The 27,900-nt window shown below is 36.7% G+C and overlaps 1 protein-coding gene across 2 annotated transcripts; it reads right to left on the bottom strand.

Annotated features, from left to right (window-relative positions):
• Window positions 1–1,185: 1,185 nt before the first annotated feature.
• On the bottom strand, window positions 1,186–27,630 carry syt6b (synaptotagmin VIb). Of its 2 annotated transcripts, none has more exons than XM_016244407.1 (7): window positions 27,471–27,630; window positions 6,451–6,829; window positions 5,472–6,048; window positions 3,166–3,286; window positions 2,789–2,960; window positions 2,558–2,708; window positions 1,186–2,459 (listed from the first exon to the last, which is right to left on the bottom strand). In XM_016244407.1, the coding sequence occupies exons 1-7, from the start codon at window positions 27,628–27,630 to the stop codon at window positions 2,388–2,390; spliced, it is 1,632 nt and encodes a 543-aa protein (XP_016099893.1). In that variant the 3' UTR covers window positions 1,186–2,387. The 2 variants fall into 2 exon arrangements, with proteins under 2 accessions (XP_016099893.1, XP_016099959.1); XM_016244473.1 differs by lacking the exon at window positions 27,471–27,630 and adding an exon at window positions 16,231–16,330.
• Window positions 27,631–27,900: the final 270 nt, after the last annotated feature.

Genomic DNA, 27,900 nt, shown 5'->3' with positions numbered 1-27,900 from the left:
GAGACTTCACTACGCTGAATAAACAGCTTTTTAGAGGAAACGGCTTATCCATTTAATGAATTGACAGCCTATCTGCTAATCTTCAACATGTTTTACACTAAACAATACTTTTGGATTGAACTATTTTTAGTTTACCATGAAAAAAATGCTGTTTTATAAGAGAAGTCACAGACTTTTAGCGACAGGTGGGATTCAGTTTACGGCACTTCTCATCCATTCCTATGGTATCCGCAAATGGCGATTGTGTGTCGTACAACTCTGAATGACTGAAATTCAATGACGTCAAGGCTGTAATGTGATTGGTTATTACAGCACACATGATCCAAGTTAGCCGTGATGCTTTCTTCAATAGTAACTATTATAAATACTATTCTGATGATGAAATTCACATCACGCGCACTGTACACTGTCCCTTGAGTACGTGTAAAAAGTGAAGTATACTTTAGCCTTAAGTAATAAAGACCCTCTTATCTCCTTTTAATAAGATAATCTCTGAATTAGTGGCTCTCAATTTTAAAATGTTCATGTTTCTCAAGAATATTTGTTTTCGTTTTCCATTCCACCGTTCTGTCTTGTGTTTTCAAATGCTATACAAAGCTACGAGAATAAAAATAAATAAAAATAATGACCTTATTCAACAATTTTCCTGCATCACCCTAGTACCATTATGGAGAGTATAACGACGTATGTACCTGCTTTCCTTTGCCAATAAAAAAGGCACAGTGAAAGCATGTTCTATGGCAGCAGCACCATGCGCATGCATCGTGATATTCTCTATAATGGCACTAGGGTGACGCAGAGAAGAATTGTTGAATAAAGTAATTATTTTTGTTTTCTTTGCACACAAAAAGTATTCTTGTAGCTTCGTAAAATTACGGTTGAACCACTGATGTCACATGGACTATTTTAACGACGTCCTTACTACGTTTCTGTGCCTTGACCGTGGTAGTACACTTGCTGTCTATGGAGGGTCAGAAAGCTCTCAGATTTAATTAAAAAAAAAAAAAAAAAAACGCAATTTGTGTTCCAAAGATGAACGAAGGTCTTACGGGTTTGGATCGACATGAGGGTGAGTAATTAATGACAGAATTTTCATTTTTGGGGGAACTATCCTTTTAACAAGGAATGAAATTAAAACAAAATTTAATTTAACGAAATTTAATCACACCTTTCAAGTACAAGGGGATGTTCTGAAACAGTAACTGTACATTACAAATACAAAGTCTCAATATAAAATTGAAAAGTGGCTCTGAATCAGGCATTTCATACAGAAACACCAATTCCAGTGATTATTGATACAATGAGTTCCAGCCAGGCCAGCCAACAAAATACATCATGTTATCTGAAGAGAAAACACCTCAAAGGCAACAGGGAAAATACAGAACAGTAAACATTTATCACATTTTATGTAAAATACAAAATTGGTCTTTGTAAAACAGTGCTTCTAATTTACATAATGATATTATTTCAAGTCTTGTTAGAAAGCCAAGGATTTTTTGCGTCTTTTAGGTCTGACACACAACCCTTGGTATTCGTTATGGTTTTACTTTGGAAGCTACAATTACTGCATGGTGAAATTATGATGATTTTAGCCAGCTGTACATTATGGATGTAGCTGTGCATGGCTGCATTTAACTGTACTCAACTTGTTAGAAGAAAATTATGACAAATGATTCTAAGTACTCATAGAACGATCAGTAACTTAAATGTTTAAATACGGACAAAGCAAAAACGCTACACTTCACACCAATGATTAGATATTTGTTGAAAGGATACAAATTATTCTTGGCATTGGCGTTTTTGGTGGCAGAACAGTTTCACTACAAACAAAAGGAAGATCAATGGAATATCTCTGCTCTGTAAACAATATACAGTTCGGCTAATATATCTCAATAGGTTGAACATATCGAGGACTTCACATATCTCTTCAATCATAAAAATCTCTTAACACGTATTTTATATTAAAAGAAAACAAAAAAGAACGAGAAGGAAGTTAAGGCTAAATATATAATAAACTATATCTTCATACTATTATAATGTCCATTAAAATATAATATACAATATCCATCAACAAATACACCCTTTTACTCTTCTGAGTTGCTTAAATTCATCTTGAAGTGTATCGTTCAACCTCTTTGGGTAGTGGCTTGTGAATTTACCCAATGTAAGAAAGCAACACTTCAATCCAAATGCAAAAAAGCTAAAGCTCGGCTAGGCTTACTTGCACTTGGAAAGGTTTGGACAGCACCCTCTTTTTTCCTACTCCATCATACATGTCCGCACAGACTTAAGCTGTGTCACACATTGTCTAAGGACATATCTTGGATCTCACCATCAGTCCCTGGGAGATACTTGGCTTAAAGACGTAGAGAGAGTTTATCCCTTCCTTATGGACTGGAGGGGAGTCTAGGAGATGGGCAAGAGCCCTGACTGTCAAAGCTTGTGGTACGAGTCTTCCACTGAAAAAGAGACATAAAACGGAAAGAAAGAGAGGGAGAGATGGAAATACTGAAATGAAAATGTACTTTTCCACTCTGGAAACTTTTAAGTCATTCACCTCCTTCTCAGACTTCTTGGGCTCTACGAGCGGGTGCCAGTGAGCGATAGGTTTTCGAGGGTAAGCAAGCATCTCATTCCAGTGGTCTCTCCCAAGCCCCTCGGCATGGATCCCTACACGACAGACTCCAATGATCTCATTGTGTCCCACTCTATACACAAGGAGAATGAAGAATAGATTGTGAAGAGCATATACAACATAATATTTGTAAAGTGAAAATATCACACTCACAGATCATAGTCCATAACTGATATATGTAGGCTGACTTGATCCATATTCTCTGGGGGGATGTCAAAGATTATCGCCTCATTATAGGCTGGATTCAGTGTATTTTTTTTTATGGACGTTTTCTTCTTTTTCAAGCGTCTCCCATCACAAATCAGTGACACCTTCACGTACGGATCTGCCAACAGAGCAGAGAGGTGTGACATGAATTTCTCAATGTATCTTTCTCCTTGTCTTTCATGGTCTGAATATGTCTGACTAAAGAACTTGTAATGTGCTTGCTGACAGTGATAAACGTGACTGTCCAAATGTATAAACAGGAAGATGGCCGAGCAGACAGATGAAAGAAAATAAAGACATAGGAAAAAAGGACAGCAGCATACCTGAATAACCAGTAATATCCATGGCTTTGAGGTTCCTACATTTGATGACAGTAAGTGTGAGTCTCCCTGCAGTTGGCAAGTAGCAGAGAGAGAACATTATCTCTCCCAAATCCACACTCTCCTGCAGAGTCAAATGGAGACACTCAAAATCGAATGCATCATGCTGGCATTACAAATAAATGACAATGTTTACTAATATAGTTATGTTAGTATTTCAAATGATGCCAGGGTAAGAAAACAATAGAATCTTAATACAGTACAATACCATTCAAAAGTTTGGGGACAATACAAATTTTTGTTTTTGAAAGAAATTAATATTTTTATTTAGCAAGGATGCATTAAATTGGTTAAAAGTGACAGTAAAGACATTTATAATGTTACAAAATATTTCTATTTCAATATATGCTGTCTTTTAATCTTCTACTCGTTAAAGAATCCGGAAAAAAACTGTTTGGTAATTCCTTCATAATATTAAAAAACATGGGTAATAATAATTTTTCTTGAGCAACAAATCAGCATATTAGAATGATATCTGAAGGATCATGTGACACTGCATACTAGAGTAATGGCTGCTGAAAATTCAGCTTTCTCATCACAGTAATAAATTATAAAGTATACTAAAATAGAAATTGATAGAAAATGTATATAATGAAAATTTGATTGTACCCAGAGCCATCAATAAACCATAAATTTACTCAAAAACCTTCAATAAACTCAGAAGGACAAAGGTATTGAATGAATGCATCACATATCCATAGGTCTTTCCCACACATTTAACCCATCTTGAGAGCTTTAGCCTTCAGCCTGTTAACTCAACTATACTGCGTTCAGTGATCTCTAGTGTGTGTACTATAATCAGTCATGCAAATTCATACAGTGGGGAAAAAAAGTATTTAGTCAGCCACCAGTTGTGCAAGTTCTCCCACTTAAAAAGATGAGAGAGGCCTGTAATTTTCATCATAGGTATACCTCAACTATGAGAGACAAAATGAGAAAAAATCACATTGTAGGATTTTTAAAGAATTTATTTGCAAATTATGGTGGAAAATAAGTATTTGGTCAATAACAAAATTTCATCTCAATACTTTGTTATATACCCTTTGTTGGCAATGACAGAGGTCAAACGTTTTCTGTAAGTCTTCACAAGGTTTTCACACACTGTTGCTGGTATTTTGGCCCATTCCTCCATCCAGATCTCCTCTAGAGCAGTAATGTTGTGGGGCTGTCGGTGGCTGACTAAATACTTTTTTGCCCCACTGTATATCGGCACTGTTAAAGTCAGAGCTGAACACATTACTATAGACTGTACTGCTTTAAACAAGTGGGCAATTGAAAGACTGGTTCATTGAACTGCAGTTTGCATGGCTGATGTATCAGTGATATCATTATCACGCGAATAATTGAATATATATATGCTTTACTTTGTTTTACTGGGTTTAATATATTAAACTGTACAGTATGTATATAATTTGGAGAAGCAGTAAATAGTTACAATAAACTCTGTCATGTTTAACTAGAAGCTGTGGCAGTTTTGACTCAAATGGTGCCCTTGGCGAGACAAGACGCTGCTTGGAAAAGTTCAATTTCAATGAAAAGTGTCGGGTGGAACTGAAAGCGTGCTGCACAGTGCTGTCAAACTGCTGCGGGTGAGTGATACAGAAGTTGAGTGCGTGTCTGAGAGCTTAGCCCTGGAGGACCCTAGGCAACTGCCTATACTGTCAATGCCAGAAACCCTCTCCTGAGTATAAGAGATACAAACCTGGAACTCAAAACACTTCACTCACTAACATGAAGTCGTAAGAGGAACTGATGTCCTGATGCAACAAATGACCCCATATCAGGATGTGCACCACATTATTATGATGTATAAGTTGCTTAGAAAAGCAAGATGAGAAATAGTCTGGCCTTATTGTAGAATTGCAGGGCACTGAGTATCTTTGCTTTAACCAGATACCAAAAAAATCTACAGTTGGCAATAAATGCATCCATTCACAATAAAAACAAGTTAAATTATTAACTTGAAATTTAAAGTGAAAGTTAACCCCAAAATGACTCTTCTGTCCTGGACACTTTGGATATTTTCTAATAAAATTAAAGGGTATTTAAAAAATGAGGGTATGTCTCAGTGTTGTTTGTTCATACAACGACAGTAAAAAGGCTCTAATTTTGTTTTCAACACAAATGTCTTTCATTATATAGAAAACTATTTGAGACATTATTTCATATTTTGAGACATAAGCCACATTAATGTGATGAATCACCAGTGGGGTCTGGACTCAAGTAGTAGAGACGATAAATTGTCTTACGCTAGTGGCGTACTGGATGTCCTTCCAGATAGATGTCTCCCGGGACAGGTCTGAAACTTCAAAAAGGTTTTCCAGTATCACCTCGCCTATCATGTCGTGCCGCGAGAAGCGGTCAAAGTCAAAGACGCTCAAGTGGAGCTTTCTGGACCCCAGCTCCTCGTATGGGACCGGAAACTGAAAGGTCTCGTCAAACGTGGGGTTGAGCGTCTTGCGGTGCACACGAGTTTGGAATTTACGTTTGCGGTCAGGGAGCAGGTAGATCTTGACGTAAGGATCGGAGCTGCCGCACAAATCCTTCGCGGGTAGGTCCAATGCCTTGAGGATGGTGACAAGGAGGAGCTCTCCCTCGTAATCGTACTTTAGGGAGAAGTTGATCTTGCCGCATGTTTTGGTAGTGCCGTTCTTAGATGGCCCCTCAGCCTCCATCGTGCTCTGTTTGTAAAGTTCTGGTTGGATGCGGCCAAGAGAGGCAGCGGTGCAGGTGGGATGGTCCTCCACATCTAAAAACTCACTTCCACGGTCCAGACTGGTGACATGGTGCATCTGCCTGGGAAGGTGCTTTTTGAAGGAACTGTGCCTGGCAACACAAAATTTAGCTGCTGAATCATCTTGATCGGATGCACTGGTTCTTTCACAAAAGACACACCAGGTGTTAATCTACATTTGAATTATAACCCACAGTTGAAAGCATGCAAATTGATGGTGATAATTCTGCATATGTTATAAGGTTCCTGCAAAAACTGGTTTTCCTCTGGACGTAGCATGGTTTTCCACCATTTGACCTTCTTTGTAGTCAATAAAACCCAGAGACCTACTTCAGGTCTAATTCTGTCTGACATTTACAAGATATCCTAAGTAATAACATGATTAGGAATGACTGGAACTAACCTCATAATGGCTTTGTATATACAGTAAACTGTGATGACCTATATGAAGGTCTTCAGACACAAACATTTCTTCATTCTTCCAGAACACTGACCTGTTAGAGGAGGCCGGCTCGGTCGTTTGCCGTGAGATACGCGTACGTCTCAGCAGATGATCCTTCATGGACAGCTGCACGTCTGCGGGGATATCTGGCGACGTATGACTAATCTTCACTGCCGCCTCCAGAAAGTTCCCAGGATCCTTCAGCTTGTCTGCTGCCATAATGTTTCTGAGGGTTGGGTAGTAGTCACCGTGACCTTCTTCTCTGTGTTGGTCTCTCACTGGCCGGGTGGGGGCAAGGGCGGTGGCGCTAGAGTAAAGCACTTTGGTGCGCCAGGGCACCCAGCACAGCTTCCAGGTGGCGACGCTGATGACACCCAGCAGGGCCAAACCACACACCACAAATACAAGCAGCAGGAGACTGAAGGAAATGTCTGGACAGAAGATACAACATGGACAGAAGTGGACGTTGTAAAAATGCACATAACAAATGTCCTTCTAGATCAATTTTTCAGTTACAAAAGTATAAAGTGTGCTAAAACAAGTTCAGATGAGTGTATGTTGATCCAAGTAGTGTTTCTAAAAATTTTAAGATATACTAAATGCAAGCTGGAAATTATAATGCAGTAAATGTAACTCTATGAATTTATAAACACGTGCTGGAAAATGATGCAAAACATTACTGATATTTTCAAAGACTACAACAAGTCATTTTTGCAAATTCAACAAAATCTGTATCAACCAGACAAGTGGTTCTCAACGTTCTTGACTCTATTGAACTATAAACTATAACTTTATATTTGATTGGAACATATCAACCAGAACTTAATATATACACTATAACTTATGTTTATATATAATTATGAAAATAATGATAATAAATTAAATTATAATGAAATTAATTATATTTATAATAATATATTAATTTAATTAAGTCAACCTACAGCACCCTTGAAAGTTTGTTAAAACCCCCTAAGGACCCCGGCCTTCTGGATGAGAACCACTAACCTGCAGTAGATAAAACTTGGTGACAATTCAGCAGAATTTGCAACAAAAATGTAGAATAGATTGCATGAAACCAAATGTTTACATTGGCAAGGTGTAAATAAAGATCATTTTCAGTGGCAATGCAGCATTGGTACAAAAGTATATGTAACCATTTTATCAACTTCCTTAAAAGTCTTTCATAATGGCCCTGGGCCAGCGGGCAATCCTTATTGTTGAACCCTGCCATATAAAATCAGCAAGAGCAAGCAGTTCTTTACAAATGAGATGAAAAAAGATCCACTTATACATCAAAGATAATCTGTAGAGGTACAATCAATGGCTTAGCCTCTTGTTGAATCACTGCAAAACTTGACAACAGCTTCATTGGCTAACTAAAACAGCATATTTCATCTTATTATTTGTCTGTTTGCTTTAGCCTGCGGTGAAGGTAATTAAAACAAATGTCCTGATCATGCCATGACTGCTGCAGACTTCTCGGTCAGTCATCACAGAGCACTCACATAAATATTAATCACATGCTGAGAAGACAAACTACAACATAGTTGTAGAAATGATCATTCAGTGTGATGCACAGTCTGGTGAGGCTGTTTGCCTCTTTTTAAGGAAGGCAATTGGTTCTTATGCCTTCGAAATGGGCCTCTTAAACCCTTAAATCTCTAGTGTGAATATCACAAGGTAATGAGTTAATCATCAGACCGCCAAAACTTCTCTGCACCGTCGGGTAGACAGTATTAACACCGAAGTTCAACCATCTTCCAGATGGAATTGCAAATGAGCTAAATGTAATTACAGACTTTTCATACAAGAAGAGCAGGTCATTGGTCAAATTCCTGTTCAATGGCAACAATTATATATATATCTGAGTAGATGAAAAAAATGCTGATCTAATGATTATTACAAATGCGTTGGAGTACACGCCTCTTGGGGATGGAGCCCTTGGCTGCCAACCAAGAAAACAAACAGGTGCGGCAGCGATGTACGTTCCCATTTCAATCTCACTCTCACAGTTATTCGCTTCTCCTACTGGGGGACTGTGGGAGCACATAAACAACTTGACAAAATAATTAATGTGCCAATAAATGTGGAAAACTTGCCACTTGGGAGGCTTAGTGGCAAAAAAAAAAAAATCTAAATGTACACCACACGCTCATTGGAGATTCAAATTTGATAATTCAACACTTAATTTCAAATGTGTCATTTCTCATTTCTGTACAGTCATTAACAGAGCAAATGCACTAGAGAAAATCAATCTGCATAGTTAGTTGCTCTTGTATATCTAGGTCTGGTCTTTAATAAGAAAAATAAACTTCAGGACCAATGTTCTCATTATCAGGACTTCAAATCAGTACCTCTATTATTATTATTCATAGTTTTGGTTTTATGCAATAATGCTGTCAGCACAAGTTCTTTTAAGATAAACCACAAAATTCTCCTAAATGCTATGTAATGCTGTAATTGGTTTTGAGCTATTTAAAATGTCTGCACAAATCAAAATAATGATTTTAACTGTCCAGTTAAAGGAATAGTTAACCCAAAAATTTAAATTGGCAAAAAATGTATTCGCCCTCAGACATCCAAGATGTAGATGAGTTTGTTTCTTCACCAGAACAGATCTGGAGAAATTTAGCATCACTTGATCACCAATAGATTCTCTTCAGTGAATGGGTGCCATCAAAACAAAAGTTCAAACTGCTGATAAAAACACCACAATAATCCACAAGTAATCCACACACCTCCAGTCTATCAGATCATGTCTGTTTGAAAGAAACAAATACATCATTAAGGCATTTTAACTTTAAACCTTCACTTCTGGCCATAATCCATTATAACGCTTCCTCCTGTGAAAGTCTCCTGTTGTCTTCTCAAATTAAAATCAACATATCTGTTTAGAACTGTTTTGGACTGCTTTCGCTTGTAAATGGTGCTAGGTCTGTGCATATTTTTGTATTTATTACAAACACGCAGCTTTTGGCTTCATAGGATATTAACATAGGAGTTAAGCTTCAATCAGCTGTTTAAACTCTGATTCTGACTGCACCCATTCACGTCAGGCGATTCATCTGTGAGCAAGTGATGTAATGCTAAATTTAACCAAATCTGTTCTGATGAAAGAAACAAACTTGGATAGTGAGTCGATTTACATTTCTTTTACATTTTTCATTTTTGGGTAAACTATTACTTTAACTGCCCAGTTTCTACTCTTCTGCATTTAGTGTGAATTACTGTATGTATTGTTTAGACAGTGCTTTAACCATCACAAAAAAATTATGATATAAAGTTTATAAGTGGCCTGACTTGGACCCTCATCAGACAAGATACGCAGATAAGACATGTATTAGCCTGTCAGACAGCTAGACTCTTTTCTGCCGCAAATGAAATATTAATGGGTGTGATGCAAGGTTACACAACCATTACAGTGTTTACGGTTTGACAGCTTCACCTCACACAAGCCGGAGTGCATTAACAACAACCAACTAATCTCCAAAGGCCTTCAAGACTTTGCGAATGATCCTGTTTACATGCAGAAGCAAAAAGACAAACATAACAGTACTGCATTCTTCTCAGTATTCGTATGGCAATTTGAACAAGTGTAAGTGGCATTGAACAAGTGTTGTAGGCATTCATGACTGTAAATACTGAGTGGTTTTCTGTTTGGAAGGAAACATTTTACTTCTTGTTGAGCTTCATAATATCAATTAAAAGTTGACTTGTCTATACTGAAAAAGGGTGTTGAATTTAAATGGTTTAATCATGTACATTGATTCCACATGAATCAAGTTTCACAAACATAACTTCACCAAATCCAATTATGGATTGATGTTATTATAAAATGACACAATTAAGTAGTCTCAAATTGATTTTGTATGGTTTCCTGACAGGATGAAGTTATTCGATTTAATTATTTTTTAAATGCAAAAAATACATGCAAAATGCTAATTATTAAATGCTTATTGAGTAAAGCAGCATAAACATGCTCTAAATGTACCCATCCTCTAAGAAAAAGCTACAAACTTCACCACAATGGTAACCTAGTGTAAATGAAGCAGTTTAAATCACAACAAGACGCAACACTATGGAATTTACCCAACTAACTAACTAATAAATAAATAAATAAATGTTATTTTTAACATTTGTACTCTCCCCATTAAGTCCCATTCAAAGCATGCTAAGAACTACACTGGAGTCTAGTAGACTGCTTTCGATTACTATAATTCCCTAAAATGTGAAATCACATTTAAAAATAACACAATTTTGTTGTGTAGATCACAAGTAATACATTGCAAAATCTGTTTTCCTTTTTTTGTGAGTGAGTGTGTATAAATATAGTCTAATTTTTTCAAGTAGTATTATTATTTAACCGGCTAAGGATGAAACCAATCCAGTGAAACATTTCCTGTGACCAATAAATCTAATTAAGGCTTGTTTGGTACCAGTGGCAGACAGCAACCAGAGCCCTAGGGTTTTTTTAAACTTCTCTTCAAGTGTCTTCAAATCTAACCTGGTATCCATAGAAACCTGTCCATTAGACATATCCCACCCCCAATTTTAACTCTGCTACTTGAGATGTAAGGGTTCACTATTGTAGATGGTGTTGCTGTCACTGCTGCAAAACTGCAAACCAGAGCTATATTTTGCTTTCATCTGTCATGGTTTGTTAGAAATCCCTTATTCAGTTATCCTTCAAACCTTCATGCAATCATAAAAATAGTGCTGAACATGTTTGTCCAGTTAGTTTCAGTTACAGTAGCTTTGTGATATAATAGTGGCTGTATGGCTATCAAATCCTGGTCTGTTCAGCCATGAGATTAAATAGAAAAACTGATGACATTATATTTGATGAGGTAAAGTGAATCATAAATTATATCAGGACTACAGTAAATGCTAAAAATCTGTGATTTTAAATAACTGCATCTAAGAAATTATTACATTTCTTTTTCAAGAACAATAAACCCATTCAATTATTTACCTTATTGATTTGCCATATAAAGTAAATCAAATACAATGAGAAAAGAGATTTATATAGACCTAACACTTCCTTTCAAGCTCTAAGGCTCTATGTAAGCTCCATCAAATACTACTGAGCCCTATCAAAGCTCTGGAGGGGAGAGGGTGAAATCCAGTTAAATGTGCTCCTGCTATTAGCTTGCAGCCATTCACAAGTCCCTGTGGTATACGGTTGTGACAGCTGTGGTCAGGGCCAGCAACGAGAACATAAGGTTATAGCCCACTTTAATGAATAGAATGGCGTGCTTGTCATCAGCACTCGAAACACAGGCCTAATGCAGATACAAAGCACTTTAATAAAGCGTCTCAAAAGTGCTTCATTAAAATCACAATATTTATATAATGTTGCGATGATTTGCTCTTTTTAATAATTTATTTAATTCACTGCAGGACCAAGTATTCCCTGCATGAACAAACTGCAGAGTGAATTGATGCCAGTAATAAGATCTTACGTCCTGCAGATAAGCTGGTAGTCTTGATAGAGCTCGAAATAACACTGAATGCTTGCATTAATTGTGGGGTAAGGTTTAAAAGAGTGAAAACTCCTAAAGCAGAGTGAATTAAATAAAAATAACTGCTGTTAATATTTCCCTCTGCTCCTGCCACTGTGGCCATGTTGGCAACATGGGAAAGTCCTCTTCTTTCATGCCCTACTCTAGCAGCAATTTGCAGACAAGCAATTACTCTGATTGCTGAGCGGTAATGGCCATAGGTTAACCTACGATTACCTCTCTCTATTGTAATTCCAGTGCTAGTGCATAAACCCCATTTTTCAACTGTACAAATGATTTGCTCTTTTTAATAATTTATTTAATTCACTGCAGGACCAAGTATTCCCTGCATGAACAAACTGCAGAGTGAATTGATGCCAGTAATAAGATCTTACGTCCTGCAGATAAGCTGGTAGTCTTTATAGAGCTCGAAATAACACTGAATGCTTGCATTAATTGTGGGGTAAGGTTTAAAAGAGTGAAAACTCCTAAAGCAGAGTGAATTAAATAAAAATAACTGCTGTTAATATTTCCCTCTGCTCCTGCCACTGTGGCCATGTTGGCAACATGGGAAAGTCCTCTTCTTTCATGCCCTACTCTAGCAGCAATTTGCAGACAAGCAATTACTCTGATTGCTGAGCGGTAATGGCCATAGGTTAACCTACGATTACCTCTCTCTATTGTAATTCCAGTGCTAGTGCATAAACCCCATTTTTCAACTGTACAGTTATCGGTCTTATGTTATGTCTGTGTTGAGCATTGGACTACAGCCACCTACATTGATAAAACTGTTCTACATTAGTGCAATTCATGCAATCAATGATTGTTATAGCGACAAAAAAGCTATACTTTTCCATTAATTGAAATTCGTCTATAAGAAAAAATTATGATCATAACTACATACTCTTTATTTGGATGTAAGATTGCTAAATCTATGACTTTATTCTTCTGTATTATTTATTTGAAAGTTTCAGTTGGTTACAGACTGCTAACTTTTTTACATTTAGAATTACAGCAATGGGATGTTTTACTGTTCAGCAGGACTATACTCTGTATTCCAGACCAGACTAAGTGAACAGCGGGGAGAGTTGTGTGATTTTGCCTGAAGCGAGGAGTGGGTTTTTTGAAAGTCGAAGTGCATGTGTTTTCTTTCGCTGCAGGATAGCTTGAAGCAGGGTTTCTCTTGCTCCAAGATTGCTTCAAGCGGGGTTTCTCCCAGAGTGGAGTGATTGCTGGGACAGCTGCTGATGCTCCATTCACATACTCTTTTCCATACAGGTGGCCAGTTTGTGCATTACTTAGCGACATGCAAAATATGATGCTATGGATTATTTTGGAACTATTTTCGTTGGTAGAGATAATAGACTTTCATTAATAATGATAAAAATAATGCAAAATAGAAGGTAAATATTTAGCTTTCATAGAGGGTAAGGGTATCGCAATATGGCCTATGGTGAGATGCAATGCTAGAGTGTAAATAAGGAGTATATTTTGCAGAAACCTTTTATTTAACTTATTCTGTTATTTAAGCAACCCATGTATTAAAGACACAAAATGGAAGTAATCACAGATCTTTTCTTCTGTATTGTGATGTACATTTGAGTGAAACAGACTATCAAAAATTAAAAAACTTAAGGCGGGACTTGGTTCTATCAATTGTATTTTTGATCGGATGGAGACAGATCTGAATGCAAGCTTGCAAATTTATGAGGACTAAATGATTGGAGAAGACTGGCATATGCCATCAGAGAGAAGTGTGTCATTTTTAAGATGGAGTTATGGCATTTTGACTAAATTGAAAGGTCAAGAAAAATTTATAAATAAATAAATATTAAATAAATAAATAAATGTGCACAGATTAATTGATCACAATCACAATAAAATCTGTAACATGCATTTAGAAAATACATAAGGTGAATCTCTATCTCATGCTGACTTTAACAAGTTGAGGGGAGGGTTGTTGATATAATGTGTGTAACTCAATTTATTTTTCATTGTTTTTTGAAGTCCTAAAATAAAAATGATAAATCTGAATGCAACTATAGAGGAACAATTTGTGAGGAAAACTTTAAAGAGAGCTATTGAACTTCAGCTCAGTTAAACTTTACATATAACCATTTAGCAAAGTCATAAGCAGTGCTGGATTTAAAAAATACTCCTAGTAATTAGGCGAAGAAGGAAAATCTCACTGCAGCTTTAACAAGTTATTAGCATGTTCCTCGCCTTCATTGTACCCCACAGGCTGATGTGTGTTCGCCACAGAACAGAGAAGAAGGAAGTGCAAACTGAGAACGCTTATAAATACAGCATATTACATGCAAAACTCAAAAGCATTGTTTACACCCCAAAGGCCACATGCATCGGATACAATTCATGATGGTGTCTTTTCCCGATAAGCAAAAGAAATCACATCATGTGCCACTTAGGAAGTGCCATCCCCTTCCTTTAGGTTGAAACTGGGCTAGATTAGCATTTGTTGTGCAGGCAAAAGGGGAGTGTGAGCCAGAGATAAGCCGAGAGAAGAGCTAGCTTACTGGTCTTGATGGACACGGCCAGTCATTCACAGAATAGACTGAAGTGAGTGGCCAATGCCTGTATTTGGCTACACAAATTCCCCTAAATCTTTCTGTCAGCCAATTCTGAAGGGCAACAACAAGGGTCCCATGAAAGGTGAACTGAGGCATTTATGATAAGCATTTGAACTTCAGTTGGCTACAGCTTTAAGCCTAAAGGTAAAAAACTGTCTCTAAGTGTTACAATCAAACACAGTGTACTTTGTGCAAGAGAAAGAGAAATGAACATAAGATGCTAGCAGCTTTTTTTAACAAAACATTGAGGTTGGCCATATAGTTCGACCAAGTCATTAGTGCTGTACTGATGACACAGCGCTATTACTATAAAAATGCAACCCTGTCAGCAAAAAGTCAACCAATATTATGCATCCATTATCAGTAAAGCTGATAATAAAACCCTGCTACATAGTTTGATGACAGAAATACAGCTGTCTTATAATTCAAGTGGTTAAATGTGCTTTTCGCCAAGTTTTCTAGCGCTAACATCAAAAGATGTCTCATGGACATGTAGCTCACAACAAATAAAACATTAATATCATTACTAACAGTTTAATCAAGCAATCACTGTAGCCCCTGTATCTCTTGCTAGTGCATTGAATGCAATCGCTGCTGAGTTGCATCTTTCTTTCTAAGACGTTCTGCCCTAAACACACATTTTGGTTATTTTCCCCATTCCCACTTGTATTATTGCTCAGGCAGCATCGTCATTATCACCTAAAGGTTGGGACAGTGAGTCAGTGTAATACTAAGGGATGATAAGCAATGCACTGCAGCCTGTTGTAGTCAGATCTTTCATTTGCCTACATTGCAGCTTTGGGAGATGCAGCTGACAACAATGCTTTAACACTATCACCTCCAGTGTGATCAACTGCCAATGCAGGAAGAGGCTCTGGACGACCTACTGAGAGGAACCGTGATAGACCAAACTGCCACTGCACCAGGAAGCAGGTCACTGCACTTGCTGTACCCTCAATTACTCACACACATAAACATAAACACACAGAACAAAAGCATGCTGTGTGGATGATAATTTATGTGCTGTGTTTACACACTACTGTATATTCATCCTTCCTTCTTTCAGCACCCCATTCACTGGATCCGCATACACGCTCTGTGCTTGAATGAATACAACTGGTATAAAATGTAAGCTGCTGCCCAAAGCAGCCCCAGGGCACTACCAACACCTTCTTTTCACTGCCATATGTTTAACATGCTCAAAGCTAAAGCACAGAGATGCTATTGTGAGATCAATACAACACTGAATAAAAGACATCAACATTTGATCTTGGGTCATAAAGGCTTTCCCTGGGACGAAACAGCCACAGATGGTGCCTATTAAGAGGTACTAAAAACTAGATTAGAAGAAAACGACATAAAAGTCTTTCACCCCCTCCCAAAGTTATGATTTATGCATTTTTATTTCTTAATTAGTCTATTATGAAACAGGGCAGACTATAATCCCTCAGTACTCAAGCGAGCTTCAAAAGGTGTTAACGCAAATCAGATGAACACCTGCATGAAAATCCTATCAATGTTGCAGGAAGTTTCGACTCTTAAAATAAACAACAAATACAACGAACAAAATTATAATATATATTAAAATATGGCATTTAAGCACACAGATGTTCTTCAAGTAAAAAATATATATAATGCGTCTTTGTAGGTAATGCGATTCTGTCAAAGCACGTAAAGCACTGATACTAAAAAAAATGCCCTCCCAACTTTATTGATAACACAAATATATACATGAATTCTTACCGCTAAGCGTTTCCCCTGGTCTCTCACTTCTGGTATTCCCACTTAAACTCGCTTTCCTGCAGTTTTTTGAGAAACCATGCCTCAAAACAGCTCTTGTCTTTCCGCAAGCTCGCCTCAGAATGAGCTCTCCACAGCAGCTCGCACGGGACCGCGTTTCTATGGCACCGCGAGGAAGCCAGGCATTGCTCAGCGCGAGAGATGCTTTATTGTAATTGTCAAGGGGCACACACACACACACACACACACACTTTCGCCAAGCCAGAGAACGGTCACAACTGCTTCAAAAGCATTACCCCGCAGCTTACGCAACAAAAATGTTTTATTTATTCATTCAAGTAAAAATAGATAAATATATATAAATAAAACGTTAATCTGTTACCTATTAATGTAGGCTATAATTTTATTAAATTTAGGCTACTGTAAGCAATCACAAAATAACTTTTTTAAATAAAAAAATGCATCACCATATCATTGATGGTGAAAATCTATGTGTGACCCTGGACCACAAAACCAGTCATAAGGGTCAGTTTTTCGAAATTGAGATTTATACATCATCTGAAAGCGGAATAAATAAGCTTTCCATTGATGTATGGTTTGTTCGGATAGGACAATATTTGGCCGAGATACAACTATTTGAAAATCTGGAATCTGAGGGTGCAAAAAAATAAAAAAATATTGAGAAAATCGCCTTTAAAAATCGCCTTGTCCAAATATATGTGACCCTGGACCACACAACCAGTCATAAGTAGCACGGGTGTATTTGTAGCAATAGCCAAAAATACATTGTATGGGTCAAAATGATCGATTTTTCTTTTATGCCAAAAATCACTAGGATATTAAGTAAAGATCATGGATATTTTGTAAATTTCCTACCGTAAATATATCAAAACTTATTTTTTGATTAGTAATATGCATCGCTAAGAACTTCATTTGAACAACTTTAAACAAGATTTTCTCAATATTTTGATTTTTTTGAACCCTCAGATTGCAGATTTTCAAATAGTTGAATTTCGGCCAAATATTCTCCTATGCTAACAAACCATACATCAATAAAAAGCTTATTTATAAATGACCCTTTTGACTGGTTTTGTGGTCCAGAGTCACATGTTATATGCAACAAGACATATTTACCTTTTTATATTTACCTACATTTACAATAAAATATAGCCTAGTTTTAAAATACATATTAGATACATTTTAATTTTCTTCTTATTTCAATTATGTACATTACAGCACATTTTACGGTATGTTCTTCTATTAATGTTTTATTATTATTAGACCTATTACTAAAGTAGATCAGTTATATAATCTTATCAATTAATGATAGAAAATACACAGGCAACAAAATGCCATGCAATAATACTTGTAATGCTGTAACAGAATTTTATTTAATAGTTGCTTTCAGCTGTCAATTGTTTTTTTTTGTTTAAAAGGATTTTTTTTGTACTAATAGCTGATATTGTTATACATGTGCTAAATTGCCATTATTTAAAAAGTTTTAAACACATGGAAAACTCTATAATGTTTAATTTATAATGAAGAACGGGTGACGAAAAAAGTATGCATGTTAATTAAAAGTTTCATGAATTTCAAAAAATACTGACAAGAAAGGCTTAGTTGTTATTTTCGATTAAAATGATAAAAGGGCAGGAAGGGTAATTATAAAAGACCTAAAAGGTTCATCTATGAAATGCAATGAATCATGCAGAAGACTGTATTGTCAAGCTCCAAAATGACAACAAAAAAAAGTATTATATCAGTGATTCACACAACTTGTGCACTTTATTTCAAGTCATACAATAGTTTTGCGAAACTTTCATGTCATTTCAGAGCTTGCCAACCCCAGTCCCAATTCACTCATTATACTGAAAATAGCTGCCAAGATATTCTTTAAAAAAAAATCATGTTTTGTGTTCCATAGAAGAAAGTCAGTCCTATAGGTTTGAAACAGAGTGAGGGTGAGTAAATGATGACAGAATGTTCATTTTGGGGGAAATTTTCCTTTAATTTTAATTATGGATCCATGCAGGATCCAGGTCTGACTGTGTTGCTCAGTGATGCATGCATGGCTGCATTAATAAGCTCCTCCGTCTTACAAACCCTATGTGTCTTGTTCTTACATTTATGTGGTTTGCTTCTACTTCTCCAGCTGCGATGTCACAGTTCCCCCTAGCCGACTTCTAGACAGATTAACATCAGTGATCTTGTAGCTGCATTGGGAGGGGGATGTGCTCTTGGATAGAGGGAAGGATGGGTGAGCAGAACCCTGGACTTTCATCTCTGCTTTTCTCAAAGGCAGTTAAGCTACACAGAACACTCCATATGCACACTTTACTAAAACATACCGAAACCACTCATAAGAACTTCAAGAGATAATCTGATGTAGACGCTTTTGAGTGGCCTACATATATTTGCCATTTCATAAATATTATCTAAAGATTTCCACCAGTTTTCCAGTGGTGCATGCAGTGCTATTTTTCCACTTGGAGCATATTTCAGTATATTTTAAGCATGATACAGCACATCTTTTATTAAACACACAATTTGCTTAGTGGCAATTGTGGCTTTGTTATGTTTTGTATTAAAACACGAATCAGGATTTTAGATTTCAACATATGGGCTTTTAGAAAAGGATGCTAATGACGGCAGAGGGAAGAATGAGGTTTGAATGAGGAGCCTCTGGAGGGTTTGGTCAAAAGCGCAGGTCTGTTTTAATTTCCATCTCCTGCCTACAATGAGATACTGTCCAACAAGGCTTATTCTAATGTAAATCATGTGGTAATTATGTGCGCTCTCAATCACAAGGGCTAGGTTTTTCGCAGTGCAGACTGATTTTTACAAACTAACAGAATGAAGCATGTGGGTTTAATTGGTAATTTATTCTGGACATGAGGATGTACTGTAAGGCAGCTATCAGTTATTGAGCTAGAGTGGAATTGCGCAGGGATAGCAAAAAATTAAAGAGACAATTCAGTCAAAAACAATCATTTATGTACCATCGCTCCTATGTAATATAAGATAAAAAGTCACAATTAGCTTTTTTCTTCCGTGCTAGAGACAGGATTCCATCCATGTTTTTTTCCATACATTTATTTTTTATTTTTTGTAGTCATTGTTTTGGATCCAATTATCTTACTGTATGGACAAAACATTCAAATCATATCTTCTGTTGTGTTCAGTAGAAGAAATAAAGAAATACAGATGAATAGATTCAGTTATTCACTATCATATATCGCATTAAATTAACAATACTCATGTAAATCATCAATAATGCATGTAAAGTAAAGGCTTCAAAGTGTGTTGAGGGGTGGGCAAATCTTGAAATCACTTAATAAAGGTGGAGAGAGGGAACAATTCTTGATCATTCTTGTGTATGGGTCATTAATTATGCTAATGATGTATAAAGATGTATTATTGCTTTGTTACTCAAGTATCTCTGTTCCTTTGTTCAGTCCTGATAACTCAACCATGTTTGAAATCAATATTCACAAGCTTTGGATAATGATTCTGTCAGGCATGATGAATTTGCCTTTTGTCCTGTTTTGCAATACAGAGTCAATGTGTATGAATCTACGTGTGCTAGCAATACATGTTGACACACATGAAAAGAAAAGAAATGCTTACGACTCAAATTTGCCTTCTTTATACTACAAAAATCTCACCCTCTACATGCACGCAGAGAGTGTGACCTCTGTGAAAAGCAGTTCATGTGGAACTGCTGAATAAAAACGGGAAAAGTGGTGGATAAGCAGGTGAGTAAAAGGTCTGGAAAAAACTTAATTAAAACAACTTGAGATAAACTTGTAGCCTATGCATAAGTAATAAAGAATAGATAAGAAAATTAGGTAAAATGGTCATTACTGTCATTGTATAAATAATTGTTTCTTGTTGACGTACGCATTTCTGTAATTCCAGTGTGTACATTCGAAGCAAACCCTAATTTGTGATTCTTTTCATTTTTATTACTTTTTAAAAAAATTAAAAACACACTTACACTTCCAACAAAACACAAACTCGCATTTAGATTCATCATAATACGAAGTATATTTTATGGTTATACTGTATATACAGACTAATTACTAACAAGTGTAAGAACAATTAACTTCACAACCCCAGGCTGTATATTTGCTGTATGTATGAAATAGAAAGTCACCAATCTGTGTTTTAAAACCAGAGCATATTGCTTGAGTCAGTGTATCCCACAATGCAATGCACTCAAGGTACTCCATTACCAGGGTGATAAATGAAATCAATCCAATTCTAAAATTGGATTAAAAATGCAAAATAACCATATGTATTTCCAAGATGACTCGCTGAATTCACTGTCATTTCCCTATAATATTTATCTTTGCATTCTTTGCAAAGATAAACTATTTTATTTTGCATCTTTTGCAGCAACTATCTTGAGTTGTGACATCAGAAAAGTAGACAGAAAAGAAGCAGAAATGATAAAATATTAATATTTGTGGGCAAAAAAAGTCATAATACACAGATATCTGAATAAATTTTTTTGAATGTCTGACAATGTAGAAATACAGTATTACAGTATTCAAAAGTGCATCATTCACATTTAACAGCAGGGGCCAATGGGAAACCAAAACCAGTGCAAATGGTACAGTAAGCCATATCTCATGTAATACATAATTATTCGGTTTTTATGCTACCTTGTTTGACCAAATCAAACCTATTGTGTTGCATGTTATACGCTAGTAAGAGTTACTTTGAAGTCTGAGTATTTGGCTAAGATTACACTGATGAAATTACGTAGAAAGATGTGGGAGTCAGAGCCTACACTGATCTAATGAATTATTATAAATGTATGGCAGCAGATGAGTTTATGAATCAGCTTGCCTTGGAACCACTGCAAGATTGATTGTACCTCTGACCTCTCATGAATATCGGCCTCAATGGCACTTTGTATTTGCCGCTGAGTAATCAGCTTCATGAGCTGAAAAATTGTATGTTCTACTCCCAGGTGGTGAAAACAGTTTTCTCTGTTGCCAAGAATAAAAAACACTCTATAGCTCCTGGGTGTTTGTACATTTAACTTGATTTAGTTGTATTTTATTTATTTTCACTCTATTCTATGTTGAACTGTAGAGCTCATTGACCAGTCAAATGCTGCTTTTCATTTATTCATTTTGAAGAAGCTATTACAGCAACATGCTTATAGTACCAAACCCATCAGTGTTTTTTTTACTGAACGACTTGTCTTGGACTGTAAAGACATTTATAAGATTTCAAATATATTCTGTTCTTGTTTGTGTTTCCACACAAATATGATCTGCTTTCATAATAATATAAAATGTTTCTTGAGCATCAAATCAACATATTGCAATGATTTCTGAAGGATCATGTGACATTAAAGGCTGGACTAATGGCTGCTGAAAATTCAGCTTTGCCATCACACAAATAAATATTTCATTTATATATATATATATATATATATATATATATATATATTAAAATAAATAGTAAAAATATTTCACAGTATTATATATACATACGCTGTTTAATCTATATGTGCAAAACATTTTAATCATGAATGCACCTTGTGTACACACATTCTGCTATGTTACCAGATTCTCCAGAACATGAGGAATATCATGAGAATATTAACACATAGCAAACACATCATACAATACCCAGCAGTTGTGCAATCCGAACACTGCACTAAATATTGAAAATGCTGTTGAATTTTTTTTGTTGAGAGGCTTGCCTCTGAGAGGCAATAGAACTGTCAGAATCCACTTCTTTTCGCAGGGCTTGTCAACGGCCGCATGCATGGCTTGTTAACCTCGGCCCATGTTACTGAACCGAGAACAAATTTAACACAATCAGGGATGAAATGTCACAGTCACCCATAACAGGCAGACCCTTGAAATTTAATTTTAGAAATGAATCCATTTGGATGTTTCTCTCTGCCTAAACCCCCTGAATCCCCTCCATGTCCTGCTACAGGGCGGCCTGTGATTCAATTTTCCTTTGTTATAGTCGGGCTCATTTTCAGTGGCTTTCTTTTTTTGCCCGTTCTCATCTTTTGAGATGGTCACGGCTTAAATGTCTTGATTCCTAGAAGTGATGCACATGGGGATGGACATCAGAGACCAATGTCCTTGGCATTGTCTAAACACTAGTATCTTATTCTCATTGGCCTCAACCTAGAGGTTTATGCAGTGTATGAAATAAAACAAGGGTGGATTTGAGTAATGTAGCATTTTTAGGGATAGTTTGCGATGCTATTTGCGTTTGTTCATTGGATTAAGAAAACACTAAATCAGGGAACTGTGTTGGTAACAATGGAATTTGCTACCATATTTGGCTAATAACACTGATTTGTCACGCGTTGATTTTATCACAACTTGGAGTAGAAGATTATCAGTGAAAAATGACTTAAAGGGGTCATATGATGCTATTTTAAAGATCATTATTTTGTGTATTTGGTATAACAGAATATGTTGACATGCTTTAATGTTCAAAAAACACATTATTTTTCAAATACTGTACAGTATTGTAGGTCCTCTATGCCCCGCCTCTCTCAAACATGTTGTTTTCAACAAAGCCCCCTCCTTTGACATGCGCAGTCTGCTCTGATTGGCCAGCTGACCCAGTGCATTGTGATTTGTCGAACACAACAAGCACGCGTCGGAAATGTAACGCCCCTTACCATAATCGCAGCTTCAGCTTTCAAAGTAAATATCAAGACAGTTAATAATGTCGTTAGTTTTACCATCAGTTCAAGCGTTGCACAAACTTGAACATCTGGGTTGTGCTGTTCTGTTGTAAATAAATTTTAACCAATGATTCCTAATTACATCTACTTCCGGAAGGCCAAATAAAGTGCTTTTGCTTTCGCACTGAAACACAGCGTCTCCCTGACATGGCTGCATCAACACTACTGCTGTTCCTGAAACCACGCCTTCTTTCTTTGCATGCACATTTGTGCGGCATTATGCTAATATTTCCACATAGTGACGTAGATATGTGGGGGCATGTTAGAACAAGCCGTTTTAGGTAGGCTTGGTTGACTCTTAACTTTTATAAAGAGTATCTCTTTGGATTTGAGACTTTAGTCTTTGCAACTTTACAGATCCTCTTTATGCACCAAGAGCTTGTAACACTCCAAAGAGAAAGGAAAAATTTAAATCGCATCATATGTCCCCTTTAAATTTCATATCTTTTCACAAGCTGTACTATAACATAGCACAAGCATCATATAGATTACTTTTACTATCATTTTATGTTTTTTTTTAAATGATTATTTCTGGAAGATCTCTGTAATTAAAGGAGCATTTTTTTTTTAGCTCTGACAAACGGTCTGATGCCAGTGTGAAATTTTCAAAGTTAAGAGACAAGGTTGAAATGCTAAATTGCTTCTCACATTTATTTCACTAGACACTGGGTGTCTGCAAGTATAAATTCACATTATTCATACTTACGTTGATGGCACTGCCAAACTCCCAGCAGATTTAGCTATTATAAGAATAAGCTTAGTGCCAGTGAGAATGCTTAAGGCCTATAAAGAAAAATGACAAAAGAATGTAATTTTGGCTGTGCCTAGTCGACACCTGTTCAGTAATTAACAAAATCTATAAAGGTATGGTCACAAATTAGTTTGGCACACAGCACTGGGGTATGCTAAATTATTTAATCATACCTCACAGGACTTCACCGGCGCACAGGAATTCCCCATTGGGTTACCGAGAATTAACTCCCCCGGTAGATATTTTACACACACACACAGCCACACAAAACCCTCCATCTATCTTGTTCCTTCTTCAGCAGGGAGGAGAACACATAGACAGAGTGTGTATGCTATTTTACCTGCTGGTCTGATGTCTACTTGCTGTTTTATTTATTTATGGCCACATAATGCGGTAGCTGCAGTAGTAGGTCTAGAATGGAGCAGTTTGCTCGCTGCAGTGGAGCCTAGTGTGCTAAACTACTCTTTAGTGGTGAATAGTAAAGTTCTGCTCAATGTGCTATAGAAACAGGAGGAGAGGTGCCACTTTGTAATGCGACCAGCATTCTGCATGGCTTCTCTTCATCTTTTTCAACACTAGTGGAAAGAAATGAGGTCCCCAATCCACATGCCCTCTACTGCGTAACCATTATACTCAGTCATATCCATCTCGTCATGTTTGAAAGGAAATGTAATTGATTTAACCTTGAGGGCTTCTGTACAATAGAAATGGGGTGAGAAAGATGATCATACCTAACATATGCCATCATCATGTGCTTGAGTGGCATTATATTGACTTTGAATGTCTTAAATTCTCCTTCCTCAGCACCTTTTATACAATCATTTTATTCAAGCTGGTCAATAAAATTGTAATGCTTGAGAATGAATGATGGAATGAATGTTTACACTTATAGCTTTGGTTCTGACCTGGCATTGGCACAACCATTAAAACACTATTAAGATATATATATATATATATATATCTTTTTTACATGAATTTTAATTTTGATAAATTTTTTATTTATCAAAATAATTTTTTTTATTTGTTAACATTCAAGTCATAACTGAAATGTAAACAAAATTGCCCTGGATTTTCTAGGTCAGTGTAGAATAGCTGGAAAATATTAAGCATGATCTTCGCAGATAACTGCAAATTTATGTTTGAACCTCAGAGCATAGAATTACATAGTTTACATTAATAATACTAAATTAACAGATCATTTTGATGTAAATGTAATCTAAACAAATAGCTACTGTAATTCTTATGATATGTTAGCTGTCTGTGTTTGATTCACTAAAAAGAACCGACTCATTTGAGCTGCTTATGAATCGGGGAGCACACTACTTGGCCACGTAAGATTAATTCACTGTCTGTTTTGCTGATTCGTTTCATATACTAACAACTACGCAAAACAATAAAAACAACACATTTCATTACTACATTGGCACATAACACACAGGAACGAAATGAAAACACCCGGAAATGCATCCTAAATTAGATAAATCTATGCTGTGTGGTATTTTCTAAAGTGGTGGGTACATAATTGACCGTGGCAAAAATCCATGATGCCTATAGATACAGTGTTTTTATAAGAGCATAAAGTGTCATGCAGGCTTGAAAGCATCGAGGCCCGTGTACACATTCTTTGAGACAAAGTGAAATATAGAAAGATTCTTTGAAGTGTGGGAGGCAAAACTGAATTATTAAACAAACTGCTTTTTTGTTACGTTTAGATCTGACATCTTTGAAATATTCATTCATGAGAAACCGAGGCATGACTCCAACACAAGCATTCCATGAATTCCTAATAAAAAGTGATGCTCTTTACTACAGTGCAGCTGCAGTAACACATGCTCTTCCACTTGAGATCTATTCAAGAGGGATGTTGGACAATTGCTTCAGACAATTAGCAACAAACTGCAGAGTGCTGATCAGTGCCCTCCTCTGTTACGTTCTCAGTGCTGCTCTATCGTGTTGGGTTTTGGCATTGCACGAGTGCTGCACCACCTGGCTCTCCTGATGCATGACCTTTGCTTTTTGGCAGGCTGGGTGCATCTCTCATCATGGGGTTGCGGAGGCCAGCAGCAGTCCTCCATTCATCTAGTATTACTGCCTGTGGACTGCAGGTTCCAGTGACTCCCTCTACTGCTAGTAAAGTCAGCAGGCATCTCCCCTTCACACACTCAGTGCTTCCGTCCTAATTAGAGCTCAATCATTATGACTTTATGACATTACAAACTGTTTTTTTAGCTGTAGCATTGCTCATGGAAAAAGTAGTACAGAGAATTGGTTTTGCGATTTTTAAATTGGACATCAAGTGGAAATCCAAAGCAGTACGAAGTCTAATGGGTATGTAATGGAGGTTATTTTCTCTTTTCTTGTGTAGTTTTTTTTATGGTTGGCCATGGTTTTCAGCATGTTTATGTTGGAATCTGACTCATTTGGCTAGCTTTTTAGTGTCAAAATATGATTTGATTGGATATATTGTTTTTACATCAGCAGCAAGTAATATGGGAAGCATTTTCTCTTATTTAAGGCTACTTATTTTGCTGTGTTAACTATTCACAATCATGTGACTTATAATTTATATTTGTATAATATATAAAAAAAACAAAATAAAAATGACCAAACATTTACTTATGAATTAGAAGATTAATTAATAATTAAAATGATGTAATATATTTTATTCAATTTTATTTAAATCTAAATTCAGATTTTATTATTATTATACATTTATATAAATATGTATTTTTGTGCCATTTTTTAACTTTCATTTAGCTTTTTTCCCCCAGACTATGAACTGTGACAACAGTTGAGAACTATAGTATATAGCGATATAGTACTATATGTCAGTGATTGTGTCGTTGCTGTAGTTGCACCTAAAGTAGCAATAATACATGTAAAATATAGGCAGATTTGCACTGGATTACAGGTTAGAGATTGTGGATTATTTATTATGCTTCTCCCAATATATAAATGTCAATTTAAAGTGACTTCAGAAGTAGTTGAGCATTATTAAAGAGCTGGCATTAGTGCTTTTCTGTGGCGTCAGTGATTCATGTTTATTTGTGAATAACACACAGTGACATTCACTATCCCAGTGGTCAGGGACATGATGCAGGTCAGGGCCTGCAGTGGTTTATTTGATTTCTCCCGTGACAGAAACTCAGAGTGACAATTAGATTCTGCGTCTTCCTCCATGGCAGTTCGCCAGATCGGGAATTCATTATAATTTGTATTGCTTTAGACATTCCTATCACCTGCCAACTCAGAGATATCACAGCTGATTCGATCTTGTGTCCAGAATTCAATTTCATGTCAATTTTACCTTGCGTGACTGCCGTGAACCTGTAGTCTGGAGCAGTGCGTTGTAAGACACTCGCATCCATCTTTCTATGGATCACATCAACGCAATTTCTCCAACCGAAGCTTAATTGTGCACTTGTCATCAGACAGAGGGGGGAAAGGAGGTGTCACGGTTACAAATGATCTAAATCGCCAAAGACTAGCATCCTTAATTTAGAGGAGAACAACATCAAACACAAGCAGGCTCATTAGGCAAATAAAAAAGTGCCAGGTAACTAATGGCAATTCATTATTTATACAGAACTTACAGAAAAGTCTGTTAGCTCGGTTTTAATCGCAGAAAGTGGGCATATCTAAAAGGTCACCATCCTTTGAAGTCCTGGCTCACTTTTGCGCATAAACATAAGCACATCCTCCACTCACTTCACCCCCAACAAACAAGCTTCCCATCAAACACCGCAGGAAACTTACCTGCACTGGAGATGTTGGGGTTTTCATTGGTCAAAAGCACAAGGAAATCCTGACAGGTTTCCGGGTTCAGGAGAGGGCTGTCATCCAGGCAGAGGTCAACGATGAGGGCCACTGCCTTCTCACAGAACATGTCCTGGTCCTCGGTGGTGATGGCACTCATTCTGTGAGCCCAGATCCCAAGCGTTCTGTCCTTTTATCATCTAGGACTAGGAGGAGTAGACAAACGGTGGTTTGCACATCAAAAATAGATGCAACTACTTCTAGGTCCCTTTCTGTAACTCTTGGATGTTCGCATGTGGGCGTGTGATAGTGTGGGAAGGGGCTTAATGAAGCAATAGTACCCCCAGGTGCTCTGGGAGCCAAAGTGCTGCATCACATTACGCCTATCTTCCTCTCAGCTACTGTTCAAACGCAGGTCTTGGAGATTTTT

Source organism: Sinocyclocheilus grahami, unplaced genomic scaffold (assembly GCF_001515645.1).
Source record: "Sinocyclocheilus grahami isolate Dianchi unplaced genomic scaffold, SAMN03320097.WGS_v1.1 scaffold3.1, whole genome shotgun sequence".
Taxonomy (NCBI): domain Eukaryota; kingdom Metazoa; phylum Chordata; class Actinopteri; order Cypriniformes; family Cyprinidae; genus Sinocyclocheilus; species Sinocyclocheilus grahami.
The sequence above is the reverse complement of the archived record's forward strand: the minus strand, read 5'-3'. Positions and strand labels throughout refer to the sequence as shown.